General features: G+C 37.5%; 1 protein-coding gene across 2 annotated transcripts; it reads right to left on the reverse strand.

Moving 5' to 3' along the window:
- Positions 1–5,988: 5,988 nt before the first annotated feature.
- Positions 5,989–14,345, reverse strand: zgc:136930 (uncharacterized protein LOC563946 homolog). 2 transcript variants are annotated; one of them, XR_009328506.1, is made up of 10 exons: positions 13,555–14,345; positions 13,077–13,137; positions 12,433–12,528; positions 12,162–12,344; positions 11,430–11,555; positions 9,284–9,504; positions 8,430–8,473; positions 7,437–7,507; positions 6,979–7,023; positions 5,989–6,337 (listed from the first exon to the last, which is right to left on the reverse strand). XR_009328506.1 is itself a non-coding variant. In XM_059022651.1 (9 exons), the coding sequence occupies exons 1-9, from the start codon at positions 14,274–14,276 to the stop codon at positions 6,309–6,311; spliced, it is 1,527 nt and encodes a 508-aa protein (XP_058878634.1). In that variant the 5' UTR covers positions 14,277–14,345; the 3' UTR covers positions 5,989–6,308. The 2 variants fall into 2 exon arrangements, 1 of the variants encoding a protein (XP_058878634.1); XM_059022651.1 differs by lacking the exon at positions 7,437–7,507.
- Between the last annotated feature and the right edge of the window lie 1,403 nt (positions 14,346–15,748).

Genomic DNA, 15,748 nt, shown 5'->3' on the forward strand with positions numbered 1-15,748 from the left:
TTTTAAACACTAAAATGAGGAAACCAAAATGCCTTAGACAAGAATTTCCTCTGTGTCCTCTGCAGCATCAGAAAGCTTCCCACAAGTTCAGAATAACTGAGGAACACATAGCACAAATCATAGTGAAACCGTACTAGGAAATAGACTGTGGTCAGCACGTTTCACATGTTCTTGGTCTGTTTGCCTTATACCATTTGGCCACATGCTGATAGCACGCTTGTCTTCTGGAAGTTTCACATCTAAAAATGTAACATACAGCACTAACTCTAATGGCCATCAAAGCATGATTCTTGTATCACAAAAAATAAACCACACACAAAAATGTTGGCAGTGCATCACTCAACACAGCCATTATATCAACCTGAAGAAACTCTAGCATTTGGAAGTCTAAGGCAGCGTGTCAAAATTGTTAAGGGGGCTTCATAGTTGTTCTGATAATACAGTATAGTATAGTACAGTTACAGTATAGTAATAAAACAGATTACCAAAGTTTTCAAAAAAATGTAAGCTTGATATATTATTTCAATTTGTATAATTTGAAGTTCCTTATTTAAAACTATCACGTTAATAAAGTAGAGCAGTGTTTTTCAACCTTTTCATCTCAAGTACCAGTGTTTCCAGCAGGGACCACCAGGTGTACCAGTAACTATGTGCAATCTTAAACGGTTGAGACCTGCCCCATTACAGCCGTTTTTCTCACTGAAAATGTGACTGCATCATCTAATGGCTGCTTTGGTTCCCCATCAGTAACTGAAAGTTCACAACAAATACCTCTCATCATAATTTCTCAATTCTCTGTGATTCAGTGGGGTACAAACAGATTGATACGTTGCGATTAAGGGAGTATCATCATAAAGAACAACTACCAGTTACAGGTCCGTCACTTACCAGTAGTGGTCCTGCGTACCAAAAAACCCACTGAAGTAGAGAACTAATCACAGGCACAGTGATGGGTATGTTTGCAATGCTTTGTACCCAAAATGTATGGAGTTTGTTCGAGTGATTGAGAAAATGGGATTCATAGCTGGAACTGCACTGAATCAGAAAAAAGGTGTTGTATGCTGTCATTCAACAATATCTGCCAAAGTGACTTAGAGAATATTGTTATCATGTTATTAAACTTTAGTATTTGAAAAACTGCTCCATGAAGACGAATTGTATGATATTACTTAAATGTAATCAATTATAATAATCTCATAAACAAACGCAAAACCAGCATTCGGGAGCTGGATCTTTCCCAATTTACTGTGAGTGTTGTGGTGGTTGGCAACAGATTACGTATTTTTGTTAAAGTGGGTCAAAAAAAGGTTGAGACCCCCTGTTCTAGGGCATTTATTTAAATAGCTGTATGTAAGTGGCATTTGACAGGACTTGGTACTGTATTTCAATTTTGATACTCCGGACATCAAACATAGCTAGTTTATTTCTGAGAGCATTACAACATTTTACTTGCATAGTAATCGTGATAATATATTTCTGCTTTTTAAAGAAAATAGAAAAAGTGTCCAGCCAGCATCTGCAGCTACCTGTTTTAGGGAACCGTCAAAAGAGACCAGACAGGAAATGCCATTATAACCACAACCAGACAAAAAACCAAAACAAGTGTGTAGGCCAAGAAAAAAAAAAAACGGTGCTAGTTTAGTACACAAAACCTCTGGAAGCTATTAAAGGTACCACAGCCACTTGAACTACCCTATAAGAAGTGGTCAAACACATTGAAAAGCATCAAAAGCATCAACAACAAAAGCATATAAAAAGATTTAATGAACCCTGTGATTTAACAGACCCTTTGATTTATATATTACCAAACCAGTGACTAGTTGACTTTCATATACAGTAGTTTTACGTCACAGACACCAATTCATTTTGTCACACATTTGATATACATTTTTTTTTTTTTTTTTACCATGTGCAAAAGCTAATACCAAGTTTCATGGCAGTTGGATAAGTTCTTCTCCAAATATATACCAAAATGTAAGTATGACATAAAGACACCCCCCTATATCTCCAGAATCTAATATTCTCAATAACTTATCTTAAATAATGTTAATGCCAAGAAATGTGAACTGTGACGTACGACTGTCCTCATTATGCGAGTGATGTAAGGATACACGCAAAATGATTTGCGGGTGCAAAACCCCCATAATGCTGCCATAAATCGTGTTTAGCAGCTGTAAAGTCTGATTTTACTGGCAGCTAGAAATGCGGTGTATGTAAAGAATGGTGTTCACCTGGCGTTCTGCACCCGCTATCAAATTTGCACTTTGCCATTATTTATCCATTACAATTATATTGAAATGCATTCAAATGAAGAGCATGGAATTGGGTGTGATCTGGATACTAAGCTGGCGCAAACATTGTAATTTGATGTAAGGATTTTGCCTTGCACTTTTAAGAACATAAGAAGAACATAAGAAAGTTTACAAACGAGAGGAGGCCATTCGGCCCATCTTGCTCGTTTGGTTTTTAGTAGCTTATTGATCCCAGAATCTCATCAAGCAGCTTCGTGAAGGATCCCAAGATGTCAGCTTCAACAACATTACTGGGGAGTTGGTTCCAGATTCCCACAATTCTCTGTGTAAAAAAGTGCCTCCTATTTTCTGTTCTGAATGCCCCTTTACATAATCTGCATTTGTGACCGCTGTTCCTTGTTTCTTTTTTCAGGACGAAAAAGTTCCTTGGGTTGACATTGTCATTACCTTTTAGAAATGTGAATGCTTGAATCAGATCGCCATGTAGTCTTCCTTGTTCAAGACTGAATAGATTAAATTATTTTAGCCTGTCTGCCTATGACATGCCTTTTAAACCTGGAATAATTCTGGTCGCTCTTTGCACTCTTTCTAGAGCAGTAATATCCTTTTTTAGTGAGGTGAGCAGAATTGAACACAATATTGTAGATGAGGTCTTACTAAAGCATTGTAAAGTTTTACATTATTTCCATTGATTTAAATTCAACACTTTTCATTATATATCTGAGCATTTTGTTGGCCTTTTTTATAGCTTCCCTACATTGTCTAGATGAAGACATTTCTGAGTCAACATAAACTCCTAGGTCTTTTTCATAGATTCCTTTTTCAATTTCAGCATCTCCCATATGATATTTATAATGCACATTTTTATTGCCTGCGTGCAGTACCTTACACTTTTCTGTATTAAATGTAATTTGCCATGTGTCTTCCTAGTTCTGCTGTCTAGATCATTTTGAATGACCTTTAATGCTGCAACAGTGTTTGCCACTCCTCCTATTTTTGTGTTGTCTGCAAATTTAACAAGTTTGCTTTCTATACCAGAATCTAAGTCATTAATGTAGATTAGAAAGAGCAAAGGACCTAATACTGATCCCTGTGGTACTCCACTGGCTACCTCGCTCCATTTTGGGGTTTCTGAGCTAGACCCCAGCGTCAATCTAGGGACCCCTATCCCTGCACATGTGAAAGTGTTGTGTTCTCTGCACTACTTAGCCTCTGGTTCCTTTCAGACCACAGCTGGAATGTCTGGAGGGATAGCCCAATCCACCTTTTCCAGAGTGCTAGGCAAATTTCCTGATGTCATGCTGAAAAGGGCAGGCCAATACATATCATTTCCTAAGGATACTTGCATAACTGATGTTGGCTGAGGCTTTTCCAAACAACTCAGTTTCATGCTGAGTGACCTCACCCATATGACCATAAGGACTCTCAGCACCTTCTCAGAAAACGTTTCTTTTTTTTCCTTTTTTAAATGCTTACATGGGCGCAATGCAATTAGAATTTTGCATCTACCCCCATATCCACTTCGTAGATGATTTCATCATCTTGCTTTCAGCACCAATGGGTTGCTAAATACAAGCTTGTACACTCTTGTGGTTAGCCACACTGCACTGCCCTATTATGGTGCTAATGCAGCTTGATTTAGACATCACTCTATTACATATTCTTTGTCATTATTTTAAAACCTTAGTACAAATGTAATATTTCCATCCACTAGGGGCAGAGTTTTGCAGGGGTGCTGCTTAGAGATTAGACATGAGTCTTCACATACAGCACTAACTCTAATGGCCATCAAAGCATGATTCTTGTATCACAAAAAATAAACCACACACAAAAATGTTGGCAGTGCATCACTCAACACAGCCATTATATCAACCTGAAGAAACTCTAGCATTTGGAAGTCTAAGGCAGCGTGTCAAAATTGTTAAGGGGGCTCCATGGTTGTTCTGATAATACAGTATAGTATAGTACAGTTACAGTATAGTAATAAAACAGATTACCAAAGTTTTCAAAAAAATGTAAGCTTGATATATTATTTCAATTTGTATAATTTGAAGTTCCTTATTTAAAACTATCACGTTAATAAAGTAGAGCAGTGTTTTTCAACCTTTTCATCTCAAGTACCAGTGTTTCCAGCAGGGACCACCAGGTGTACCAGTAACTTTGTGCAATCTTAAACGGTTGAGACCTGCCCCATTACAGCCGTTTTTCTCACTGAAAATGTGACTGCATCATCTAATGGCTGCTTTGGTTCCCCATCAGTAACTGAAAGTTCACAACAAATACCTCTCATCATAATTTCTCAATTCTCTGTGATTCAGTGGGGTACAAACAGATTGATACGTTGCGATTAAGGGAGTATCATCATAAAGAACAACTGGCGATGTGTACCAGTTGCAGGTCCATCACTTACCAGTAGTGGTCCTACGTACCAAAAAAAATCACTGAAGTAGAGAACTAATCACAGGCACAGTGATGGGTATGTTTGCAATGCTTTGTAACCAAAATGTATGGAGTTTGTTCGAGGTATTGAGAAAATGTGATTCTTGGCTGGAACTGCACTGAATCAGAAAAAAGGTGTTGTATGCTTTCATTCGACAATATCTGCCAAAGTGACTTAGAGAATATTGTTACCATGTTATTAAACTTTAGTATTTGAAAAACTGCTCCAAGAAGACGAATTGTATGACATTACTTAAATGTAATCAATTATAATAATCTCATGAACAAACGCAAAACCAGCATTCGGGAGCTGTGAGTGTTGTGGTGGTTGGCGACAGATTAGGTATTTTTGTTAAAGTGGGTCAAAAAAAGGTTGAGACCCCCTGTTCTAGAGCATTTATTTAAATGGCTGTATATAAGTGGCATTTGACAGGACTTGGTACTGTATTTCAATTTTGATAATGCAACTCCGGACACCATACATAGCTAGTTTATTTCTGAGGGCATTACAACATTTTACTTGCATACTAATAGTGATAATATATTTCTGCTTTTTAATTGACATTTTTACTGTGTCAGTACTGTTTAATGTTTATTTAAAAATCTTTAAAATGACAAAAGACTCCAACATAATAAGCTTACAACGTCGTATTAGAACTTTACAGAACCCCCATGACTTTAATCTCTTTATCACTACAGCAATGGGACCAGAGGAAGGGCGGATGTGTAAAAAGGTGGATAAATTAATCCTGTTCTAAATACCATTATACACAGCTGTAACAATTACTATATTCACACAGTTATTGTTTTGAGATTCAGCTTTTATTTGGGAGCTCCCCTAAATCTCTTGTTTAGAAAGACCAGAGTATTAATGCTTGTGACAGAGTAGCTGTCTGCCGTGTAGGTGTGTGCATTTGCTGCTGAGTGACAGGCAGGAGAGCGAGACGGAGGTTGAAGTAGATACGCCCCGCAGCCAAACAGGATTTATTTACATATCAACACACAGAACAGCTCACGTGACACTACCAGCAATGGTTGCGCACGGAGCTCATACAACACAGTGTACGGGAACTTTGGTAGAATCTACAGTCTCTGAACTAATCTTCTCTATTCAATAATAAACTAACGTTGCTGAAGAGATTGATCATAGCGGATAAATGGTTAGGGCGGATATGTGATGGGCAGATACATGATGGATTACAGTACTTACTATTTCTGTTTCCCATCTCAACATAATAATGAGATGCACTCAATCAAGAAAAAAGTCCCTCTAAAATACAGCTCTCAGCAATAACAGTCGGTTATAGGGACTTTTATTTTGACAAAAATCTGAGTATGACGTTCAACTGACTTTCTTTGCAATGTCCCCAGTTCACTAATGACTCGTGGTACAAGAGCCATCTTACAGTTTGCAGTATAAATCAGCTTTAGTGTTCATTTCTGTTGACAATGTGAAAAAAGTACAGTGACAAAGACACAGTCTTTTTATAATGCAAGACAGAGGGATTTTATTCAGGGATAAGGAATTCTAGATTTCTAAAGAAAAGCTGCATTGTAAATTGACAGACTCAAGGCACCGGTCAATGCATCGTGAAGAGGAAGCTTGATTAGCTGGTTTTAAGGGATTGAAGAAGTCTCTGTATCTTCTAAAAACAAGAAGAAAAAAAAAACAGATTACAAAAGTGTATGCCCCCTTACCATGGTAAATTTGCACTGTAATTTTTCAATTTTATCCTATGTATTTACTATAGTTTACCATGGTTTTTACCACACTTGGCTTATCATACTTGGTTATTGTTTGCCATGGTTTCACTATGCTTTACTACACTTTGCAATTAAATTTACATTATCCAACACCATCCATTCTCCCCTCTATCCTGTACGGTCATGGTTCCCATTTGTCCCATAAAGCTATTACACTAACACTAGTAGTCTTGTTATAAGGCGGAACACAAACAGCACAGTCTCTTAACTATGGCTCCCGACTACAGCGTTATAAAGGGGGCGCATTATAGTTGGTCTTTTAAGGGACCCAGATGCTCTTTAAGCTTAGGGAACACCAAGCCACATTTTCAGGAACAGTGGCTTTAAACCTGGTTCCAGGAGGATGTGATGGCCTGAAACCTAGTCTCCTGAAACCAAATTCCAGGCCACAAAGTGGCTTCATGTTCCCTCAGCTTTATACATTTGACTATTTAAGATCTGTTAAGTATAGATGAGCTTGTTTTGTTTTTTATTTATCACCCCGGGTATACTGATTTTAAAAGGACTGTTGAAAGTATTTTACCTGCTGTGATTGACATTTCTTTCTTTTGCAGTCCACTATTGGATACTAGAGGAAACAAATACAAAATACATTCTATTAATAGGATTGACAAGACATATTGTACAGTACCAGTACTTGAGTGTAAATAAGCAGAAGGAAGTCAACAAGAGTTTAACCATTAACCCCCTGTAACATTCTGTCTCTAGCGAATGAAAGAAATACATCAGTCGCAGAGGGAACAGGTTAATGGTTACAGATGTACTTTGAGGTTAGACGTGATTCTGAGAGCTTTTTTGAGCCCACAGGGGTGCTTTAAACTTCTGAGTTTTAAAAATTCCCAGAATATAGGCACTGAAACAGAATGATACACAATTAATCTAAACAACAAGAATACATTAGTTAACTCTGTTATTTCATACCCATACCAAGTTGCTCTTTAAAGATGTCATAAATACTGTTAAGTACTCATGATGACTTGCCTTGGCTGGTATTTATTTTGTCTTTTCTGGGGAGTGCTGGGGAGTGCTGCAGGAGTGAGGGGCATTCCATCCTGGGAGAGGGAAAAGCTTTCATGAGAGTGCTCCACACCGACTGAGCACTTTCCACCAGTCACTCCCCAAGGCTTACGGCAAATCAGGTTCAGACTCCTAATCTGAATATGAGTTCACTGTGAGAGAATGTCATCAGCCAATACATAGACAGTAGCAAAACACATTTTATTTAGCTATTATGGTTATTACTGCCCAGACCTACTCCATATATGACTATGATGACAAGGAGGCCTCAAAACGAACTGAAATAACAAATAATGTATTGCTAAGCTTTGTCAATTTAATTGAATGTATGGTGTGATTCTATGGGCGAGGATACAACTACTGCTTAAATATAGTGCATGCCTACTCCCCAAAAGTCTTGAAGTTCTTTCTCCTCTCCTCCTCTCCCCTGCAGGGCATCTCCTTTCTGGGGGGGTCAATGTTCCATCCCCCAGGCCCTGGTTGACTTCTGACAGTGTCAGTCTCACCTTAATTGAGATCCTGGGCCAAAACTTTCTAAATCTCTCCCCTATTCAGTCCACAATACCCTATGTGTGTTGCCTCTCCCTTTTAAAATGTATTGATTATATGAGTGTGTTGACTGAGCATTTCAGATCTGAATATATTAATTCAATTTGAGTGTTGAGCTTTGCCATTTTTTAAATTTACTTTCACCTCTCATACACCTCTAACTTGCTAAACGTGTTATTCATATTGACCAACACGTAGAAAGCTTTACAGTGTAAAATATTGGATTGTGCACTGTGAGGCTGTTTAATACGGCAATTGAGAATGCTTGAAATAATACCCCAAGTGAGAGTGCCTGAAACATTCTGTAATATTAAAACAGTAATTATCTTCACTTGAGAGGAAAACTGACTATTCATGACCTAAACATTGTCTTTTTCAACATATGCAACAATGTTTTGGTGTGCTTACCTGAAAAACTGTATGTTCCTGAGTAAACTTCAATGTCTGGAAGTCTGTGAATAAAATATTGGACAATAAGTATATTAATGAAATGTACCAGTGGAATACCTGTGTATTGACCAGAGGAAAGTAGCAAAATGATTATTTGACCACATTAATAGCAACATATTCGAAACAAATATTACAAAGCGTTATGATACTGTTGCATCACTGGTTTAGATATGGCACCATGTTCTATAATGAATTACCATGTGTTATTATGGTTGACGTAAAAAAAAAAAAAAAAGAGTCAACTCTTGGAATTCCATTCAACTACAAAGTCCATTTAAAACGATGACATCACAATCAGCCACCTACTTCAGCCATGTACAGTATTCCCCTCATCACCCTTTTACCTCTTCTTAAAAAGAATCACAAACTACTAAATAAAGGATGGTCATGAATTGAAAACAAATGTGTCACTTCTACTTGTATTGCTATTCCCTCATACACAGACGTTTGCCTTTCTCTAATCCTATAGTGTTTAAGTTGTTCTTCATATCATCATCATTGGAAAGGATGATTTATCTCAATAGCTTTCTTTCCAGGTAAAATATTTTAAATAAATAAAATAAATGCACTCTGCAGTAGACTAATTTAGACACTTGCTTATATGATGCATTGTATTACACTGCAAATCATTGCTGCCACCCATAGCACACTAGCCGGGATAACTACATGTGCAGTTTACCGTAACTAAAAACAAGGTAAACTTGAACAATGACTGGTAAACCATGGCTGAATTGTACTAATGGTATTGCTCGAAATACAGTTTGCCATTATTATTTCCATGAAAAGAAAAATGTTATGAAGAGTAAACTCACTTCAAGTCATCTCCTTCCAACAGCTTCCTGTATGTGGATATCTCCCCATCGAGAGCTAGTTTGACATCGAGAAGCTCCTGGTAGGACAGGATCTGTTTGTGGAGGTCCACCTTTGCTACTTCGATGGCCGACTCCAGGCTTGTGATTTGAGCTTGGTATTCAGCCACCCCGACACTGCTTTGTGCGTGTGCTTCTGCCAGGCTTTGTTCTAATGAGAAATTCTAGAAAACAATGTGGTTGTATATATAAGTGAGTATATATAGAAGTGAGTATATATTAGTGACTTGCAATTTTCAAAAACAAAATATATTTAAAAAACTAAGAAATCACTACAATAGACAACAATGAGTGCTGTTCACTTCATAAATCTGCTACAATGAATTAGAGCAAATAAAATCCACAGCAATTGTACACCCATATCAAAAAATAGTATAGAAAAAAAATGGGCAGCAGTGTGGAGGAGTGGTTAGGGCTCTGGACTCTTGACTGCAGGGTCGTGGGTTCAATCCCAGGTGGGGACACTGCTGCTGTACACTTGAGCAAGGTGCTTTGCCTAGATTGCTCCAGTAAACACCCACCTGTATAAATGGGTAATTGTATATAAAAATAATCTTATAACAATTGTAAGTCGCCCTGGATAAGGCGTCTGCTAAGAAATAAATAATATTAAAGTATAGCAGTTTTCAAAATTACTTTATTTTACTGTTGCATCCCTATTGGTGCTATTGCCCACAGAAACCTGCCCAATAATCACTTTGGCAGTCAATTGTCAAATATCTATTGCCTTCTGTTTGGAAACTGCAATAGAATACAACATTAGTACAGTTATTATCAGTATAGCTTTTCAGTCCCTTTGCTGGTAGTAAAAGTGGTATTTCACTGGATTGATATCACACGTTTGCTGCTTGATCAAGCATGTCTCCATTTAAGAGGCTCAGTCTTGATGCTTGAGTGGAGAAGTAAAACGTTTCAAGGCAGAACTTGAAACAAAGAAATTGATGAAAAAATTCTAGTTCATTATTTTCTACAATAGAAAAGCATGTTATCCTATACTGTAATATTCTTAAATGTCAGTGTTCCATTAAAAAACAGCATCAATACATATGGAAAGTCCACTGAAAAGATTATCATTCTAGATGTACTGTAATATTGTTTCTCATAACTAAACAGATAAGAATCTTAATTAAAATCAATCAGAGTTTACAGGAAATAAGCCGTTGCTACAACGGATGCGGTCTGTCTTGATTCAAAGTACATCTAAATCCCACAGACATAATACATACTATGGTATTTTTTTTATTGGGTTTGATTCCAGTAACAATTAACAGCAGATGAGTAACAAAATATATTTTGCTCAGAGGACTGAGAAAGCCATAGTTTTGCATTTGTCCTGCTATAGTATACAATACATATATATATGTAACAGTTATAGGTTATATTTAAATGGTTAATCAAGGGGTATTCGTTTTAATAATTAGAAAGTCTAAATAACATTTATTGTTAACTGAAAGTGAAACACAGTACAATGTTTAAAAGTAAATCAATAATAGTTTGTGATATAGTGTTTCCTAGGGGGAATGTTTTGGGAGGAGTTCAGTTCCGCTAGAGGGAAAAAAAAAAAGAGAGAGCATGTGGCTTGTGGTGGTGTGCTCACATTATGCAGCGAGAGAACAGTCCATGAGTTTAATGTGGAATGGCTGTAACGTTGGACTGTGATTAAAAATCACCTTCTTGGAGACAATATCTGGAATGGTCTTGATTTACAAACCCACATGAAGTCTCGGCAGTCTTACATATATATAGATGGATAGATATATAGATAGATAGATAGATAGATAGATAGATAGATAGATAGATAGATAGATATTCTTTCCTCTTCATGCGTTTTGGTGACAGAATCAAGTTCAGTAGAAAGACTTTGATACTTGGACTCCAGATCAATGCGAAGGTCGATAAATAGATATATTCACATAGCTTTATGTGTGTCTGTTAAAACCATATCAAAAAGGTTGAAACTTAAAAGTATTACACTTTTTACCCTTTTTGTGGCTCTTGACAGCAGGATGTCAGAGGTCAGATTTTTACACCGTATTTGCCATAACTATGGTAACAGCAAGGTTAGTCAGGTCAGGAGAAAGTCACTCACCACGGCGAGAAGAGACTGTAGTTCCAAATTCAACGTCTGTAACTCTTTTCGTGCTACTGAGACTTCAACCTTGGCTGCTGAAATGGCCTCTGTGCTCTTGACTGTCACACTTTGAATTTCATCCATCTGCAAAATAATTGTTGGACTGTGGTATGTGCTGTAATGTATACTATGTATGTAATTAACATTGCCACCTATTCAAGTATTGTAAGGACAGTCACAGAATTTTATCATCCAACATAACAATTTATTTTTTCTCATGTAAAGACGGGTTTTATCCTGCATATTCCAATCCAATGATTCTGATGCCCCCTTGTGGACAAAAAATATAATATTGGTATTGTCTCTTTAATCAAGCCTGTGTAGTAGATGATTTTGACATTATATTATGTAACATGGAAATGTTATTGGTGAACATTTGGAATGTCACTTGTAATACTGTGAATATTACTAAACCCATGTAATTTGTTCCATACATTTACATTCAAATTATATTTGAATTCACTTTAAATTATTTTAATGTAAATATATATCAGAGACCTAGAACCCTGCTATACACCAGTTATCTGGTGACCAGGAATTATAGGGAACTGGTCATGAAATGGTTTCATGTTGTTACCCAGTTATTTTATGAAAAAATGGTCACAAAGTCTCACATCAGTATGAATAAAAGTTAATTAAAGGAAAACAGCAAACATAAACAGTGGCCAGAAAATCAAATTAAAATCTTACCTTGAGTTTGAAGTAACTTTCTGCCTCTTCTCTGTGTTGCTGGACAGATTTCTCGTACTCTGCTCTCATCTTACTCAGTGCCGTTGAGAGGTCAAATGATTTGACTGTATCTACCTCAATCATGGACACAGATGAGGTGTCGCTGGTGGTGGAACCCAGTTTAACCTGCAAGCTTGCCAATTCCTGAAATATACCAGGATACAGGTCTCAGTTAATGAGATAGATAGATAGATAGATAGATAGATAGATAGATAGATAGATAGATTCTTACCTCTTCATGTGTTTTGGTGACAAAATCAAGTTCAGTAGAAAGACTTTGATATTTGGACTCCAGATCAATGCGAAGGTCTGAAGCGGTTTCGATATCCTGTTAATAAGACACATAGTTTAAATATTTTCTACTTACCTTTCTTTTTTACATATTCTAAAACTGATATACAGTGCACTGATTCTATCTTGATTTTAATGTTGGTATTCAAATAATAGAGATAGTCAAATTCAACAATTCTACAAAGATGAGGGCATCAGGATGGCTACAACCTCCCAAGCTCCCCAATTGATGTTCTGTACATTTCATAGTAGCCTTTCCAAAGCACAAAATACAGGTACAGCACCTAAAAAAGTTCAACAAGACATTAAAATGCCAAATTATCATTATACGAAGACATAATCAATCTTGCCCATAGAATATGCCTCTACATGTTTGATACCATAATGACTCCATGGAAATGTTACAAGTTTACAGTTTTATTTTAAGTAAGCTTATGCCAATATTATGATGATACTGTATAATTGATAATGATAACACTGACAGAAGTTCCTTCTATTAGTATGCAACTAACCATACACAACAGGTCAATCAAGAAAAAACTAGTAGTGTTTACATTTTGACATAATAAAATTAGCTCACCATACCCTTTTCATGGCTGCAATGTCCGCCTCCAGCTGATATTTCACTCCCATTTCAAAATCATACCTAAAGAGACATATTTTTATGATAACTTTAGTGTTAACAATAGCATTAGATATAACAGGTGCAATACATCAACCACATTTCATTACACTTGTTTTAAGCAACACATATTTCATATGGTACAGGCATAACTATTCATCTATTATACTGTAAGAATTGTACTGTACTGCATATACATTCGTCTGACCTGGCAGCTTCCTGATATAAATGTTGATGTGTGTATGTAGAACAATTACCTTGTGTCATAGTTAAAAGACAACATCTGCAATTTCACAAACTGTCTAAAATATACCAAATAAAGCTTATTTTGAATATAACAGCTGTCCCTGTTATAAGTAACAGCAATTTGAAATATGTTTTTCAAAGTACATCTAAACAATATTAACGCAAGAATCTTCAATACATTATTTAAAAACCTACTTGGCTTTCAGTTCCTCTGCGGTTCCCCTAATATTGTCCAGCTGAATCTCAAATTTGATGTTTTCCAAGGTGAGGGTCTCCATGGTGGTCCTGAGCTCTTTAAGCTGGGTATCGTAGTTGACGTTAACAGAGGAATCAGGTGCCACAGAGGCCCCCCCAGTCAACTGATTCAACTGGGCCTCCAGGCTGGCGTTCTCATTTTGTAAGAATCGCACCTTGTCAATGTAATTGGAGAAGCGATCGTTCAGGCTGGACAGGGTGTGCTTCTCAGATGCCCTGGTTGGTATTGGACGAGGAAGGGCGTGCATGGAAGACCCAGCAGACAGGGCAGAGCCTAGGCTCAATCCCCCTGCTGTCAGCGTGCGGCCCATGGCAAAAGCTGGGCTAGGCAACAATGCGCCAGCAGAACCCATGCCAATGCCCATATTTGCTGTTCCCATACCAAGACCATAGCCCACACCCATGCCAGACCCACCAATCCCAAAGCCAGCACCACCAAGCCCATATCCACTGCCCATGCCAAGGCCACCTGCTCCCATTCCAATGCTACCTCCTATACCCAGGCCACCTGCTGCCAATCCGCCACCTCCACCTAGGCTCATACGGGACATACTAGCTGACAGCCCACTACCAGCCCCCAGCCCGTACCCAGCTGACAGGCCTCGGAATCCTGAACCCCTGCTGCCGGAGCTGCTGGATTGGTACGAAATTCTAGATGGCATTCTGAGAATCGCTGTTCAGTCAAGTCTAACGTAGGCAGCACTGAACTGGGAGCATGAGCAAAGTGCTTTGGGTTTTCAATGTATTTATAGGCTTGAAAGCAGGTGAGGGAGCTTACTCCTGGTCATGCATTCCTTTTGCTAGCGTCTGCCCTCCAGCTATGCTTGGCTTTCTTTTTTAGATTAACTACAGTACAAGATTGGATCTGCCAAAATAGTTAGTTATTAGTATCAATGTAAGGTATTTGTGAGTGTTGTATAAGAGCAGGTAGGGTCTAGGCTTGCTTTTTATTATTGACTAATCTTCATTATTTTATAAGCTGTTATGTATACATATATACAGTGGTTTGCAGAAGTATTCACCCCCCTGCAAAGTTTTCACATTTTGTTGGCACATGAGCGTACTCCACAACGCTTTCAAATTAGACTTTACATGTAGAATCTACACAAACTACTCCACATTGATAAAGTAAAAAAATGCATATAGAATATAAATAAGTAAGATTTACAGAGAAAAACAGATTAATCTCATTAGCATAAGTATTCAACCCCTTTGCTACTACAACCCCTTTGCTACTTCTCTTCAGCAGGGACTGGGAAGCTTGTCAGGATAGAGGGGAGAATGGATGGTGCAAAGTACAGGCGAATCCTTGAGGAAAACCTTTTTGAGTCAGCCTAGAATCTGAAGCTGGGAAGGAAATTCACATTTCAGCAGGACAATGACCCGAAGCACAAAGCCAAAGCCACACTGGAGTGGTTGAACAAGAATATAATTAATGTTCTTGAGTGGCCCAGTCCTGACTTGAATCCAATCAAAAATGTATGGCGAGACTTGAAGATTGCAGTCCATCGACGATCCCCAACAAACTTATCAGAACTGGAGCAGTTTTCCTGTGAAGAATGGGCAAAAATTTCACCATCCTAGTGTGCAAAGCTAGTAGAGACCTATCCAAAAAGACTCATAGCAGTAATTGCTGTAAAAGGTGCTTCTACCAAGTACTGACTTAAGGGGCTGAATACTTATGCAAACAGAAAATTTCATTTTGTACATTTTCTTTGCACGTTTTGACGTCTGACATTTAACCTCCTCCTCATATAACATTGTTCAGTTTAACCACTACAGCTTTGAATAAAAAAAGTATGTTTGAAAAAACTGTGCATACATTATTTGTAATTCAACAAAATGTGACATTATTGGTAGGAAGTGAATACATGCAGCTATTCATATACAAAATATTTCATAGGTTTTTTTTTTAGTATGAGAGAACTGTCCTAGTGAAAACTATCACTACAGTACATTTTGAAATCCCTTATTTTTTAACTCTAATAATTAAATGTGTGCTGCTTTCCTTGGTCTACTTAAAGTGCGAGCAGTAAAAACACATGCACATATGGTTTCAAATACTGACCCATGTAGCATCTAAAACTTTCTGTTAACAAAGAAAACCATCCAATTTCAATGCTTCAACAGCGAC

This window comes from Acipenser ruthenus, chromosome 4, assembly GCF_902713425.1.
Source record: "Acipenser ruthenus chromosome 4, fAciRut3.2 maternal haplotype, whole genome shotgun sequence".
Taxonomy (NCBI): Eukaryota; Metazoa; Chordata; class Actinopteri; order Acipenseriformes; family Acipenseridae; genus Acipenser; species Acipenser ruthenus.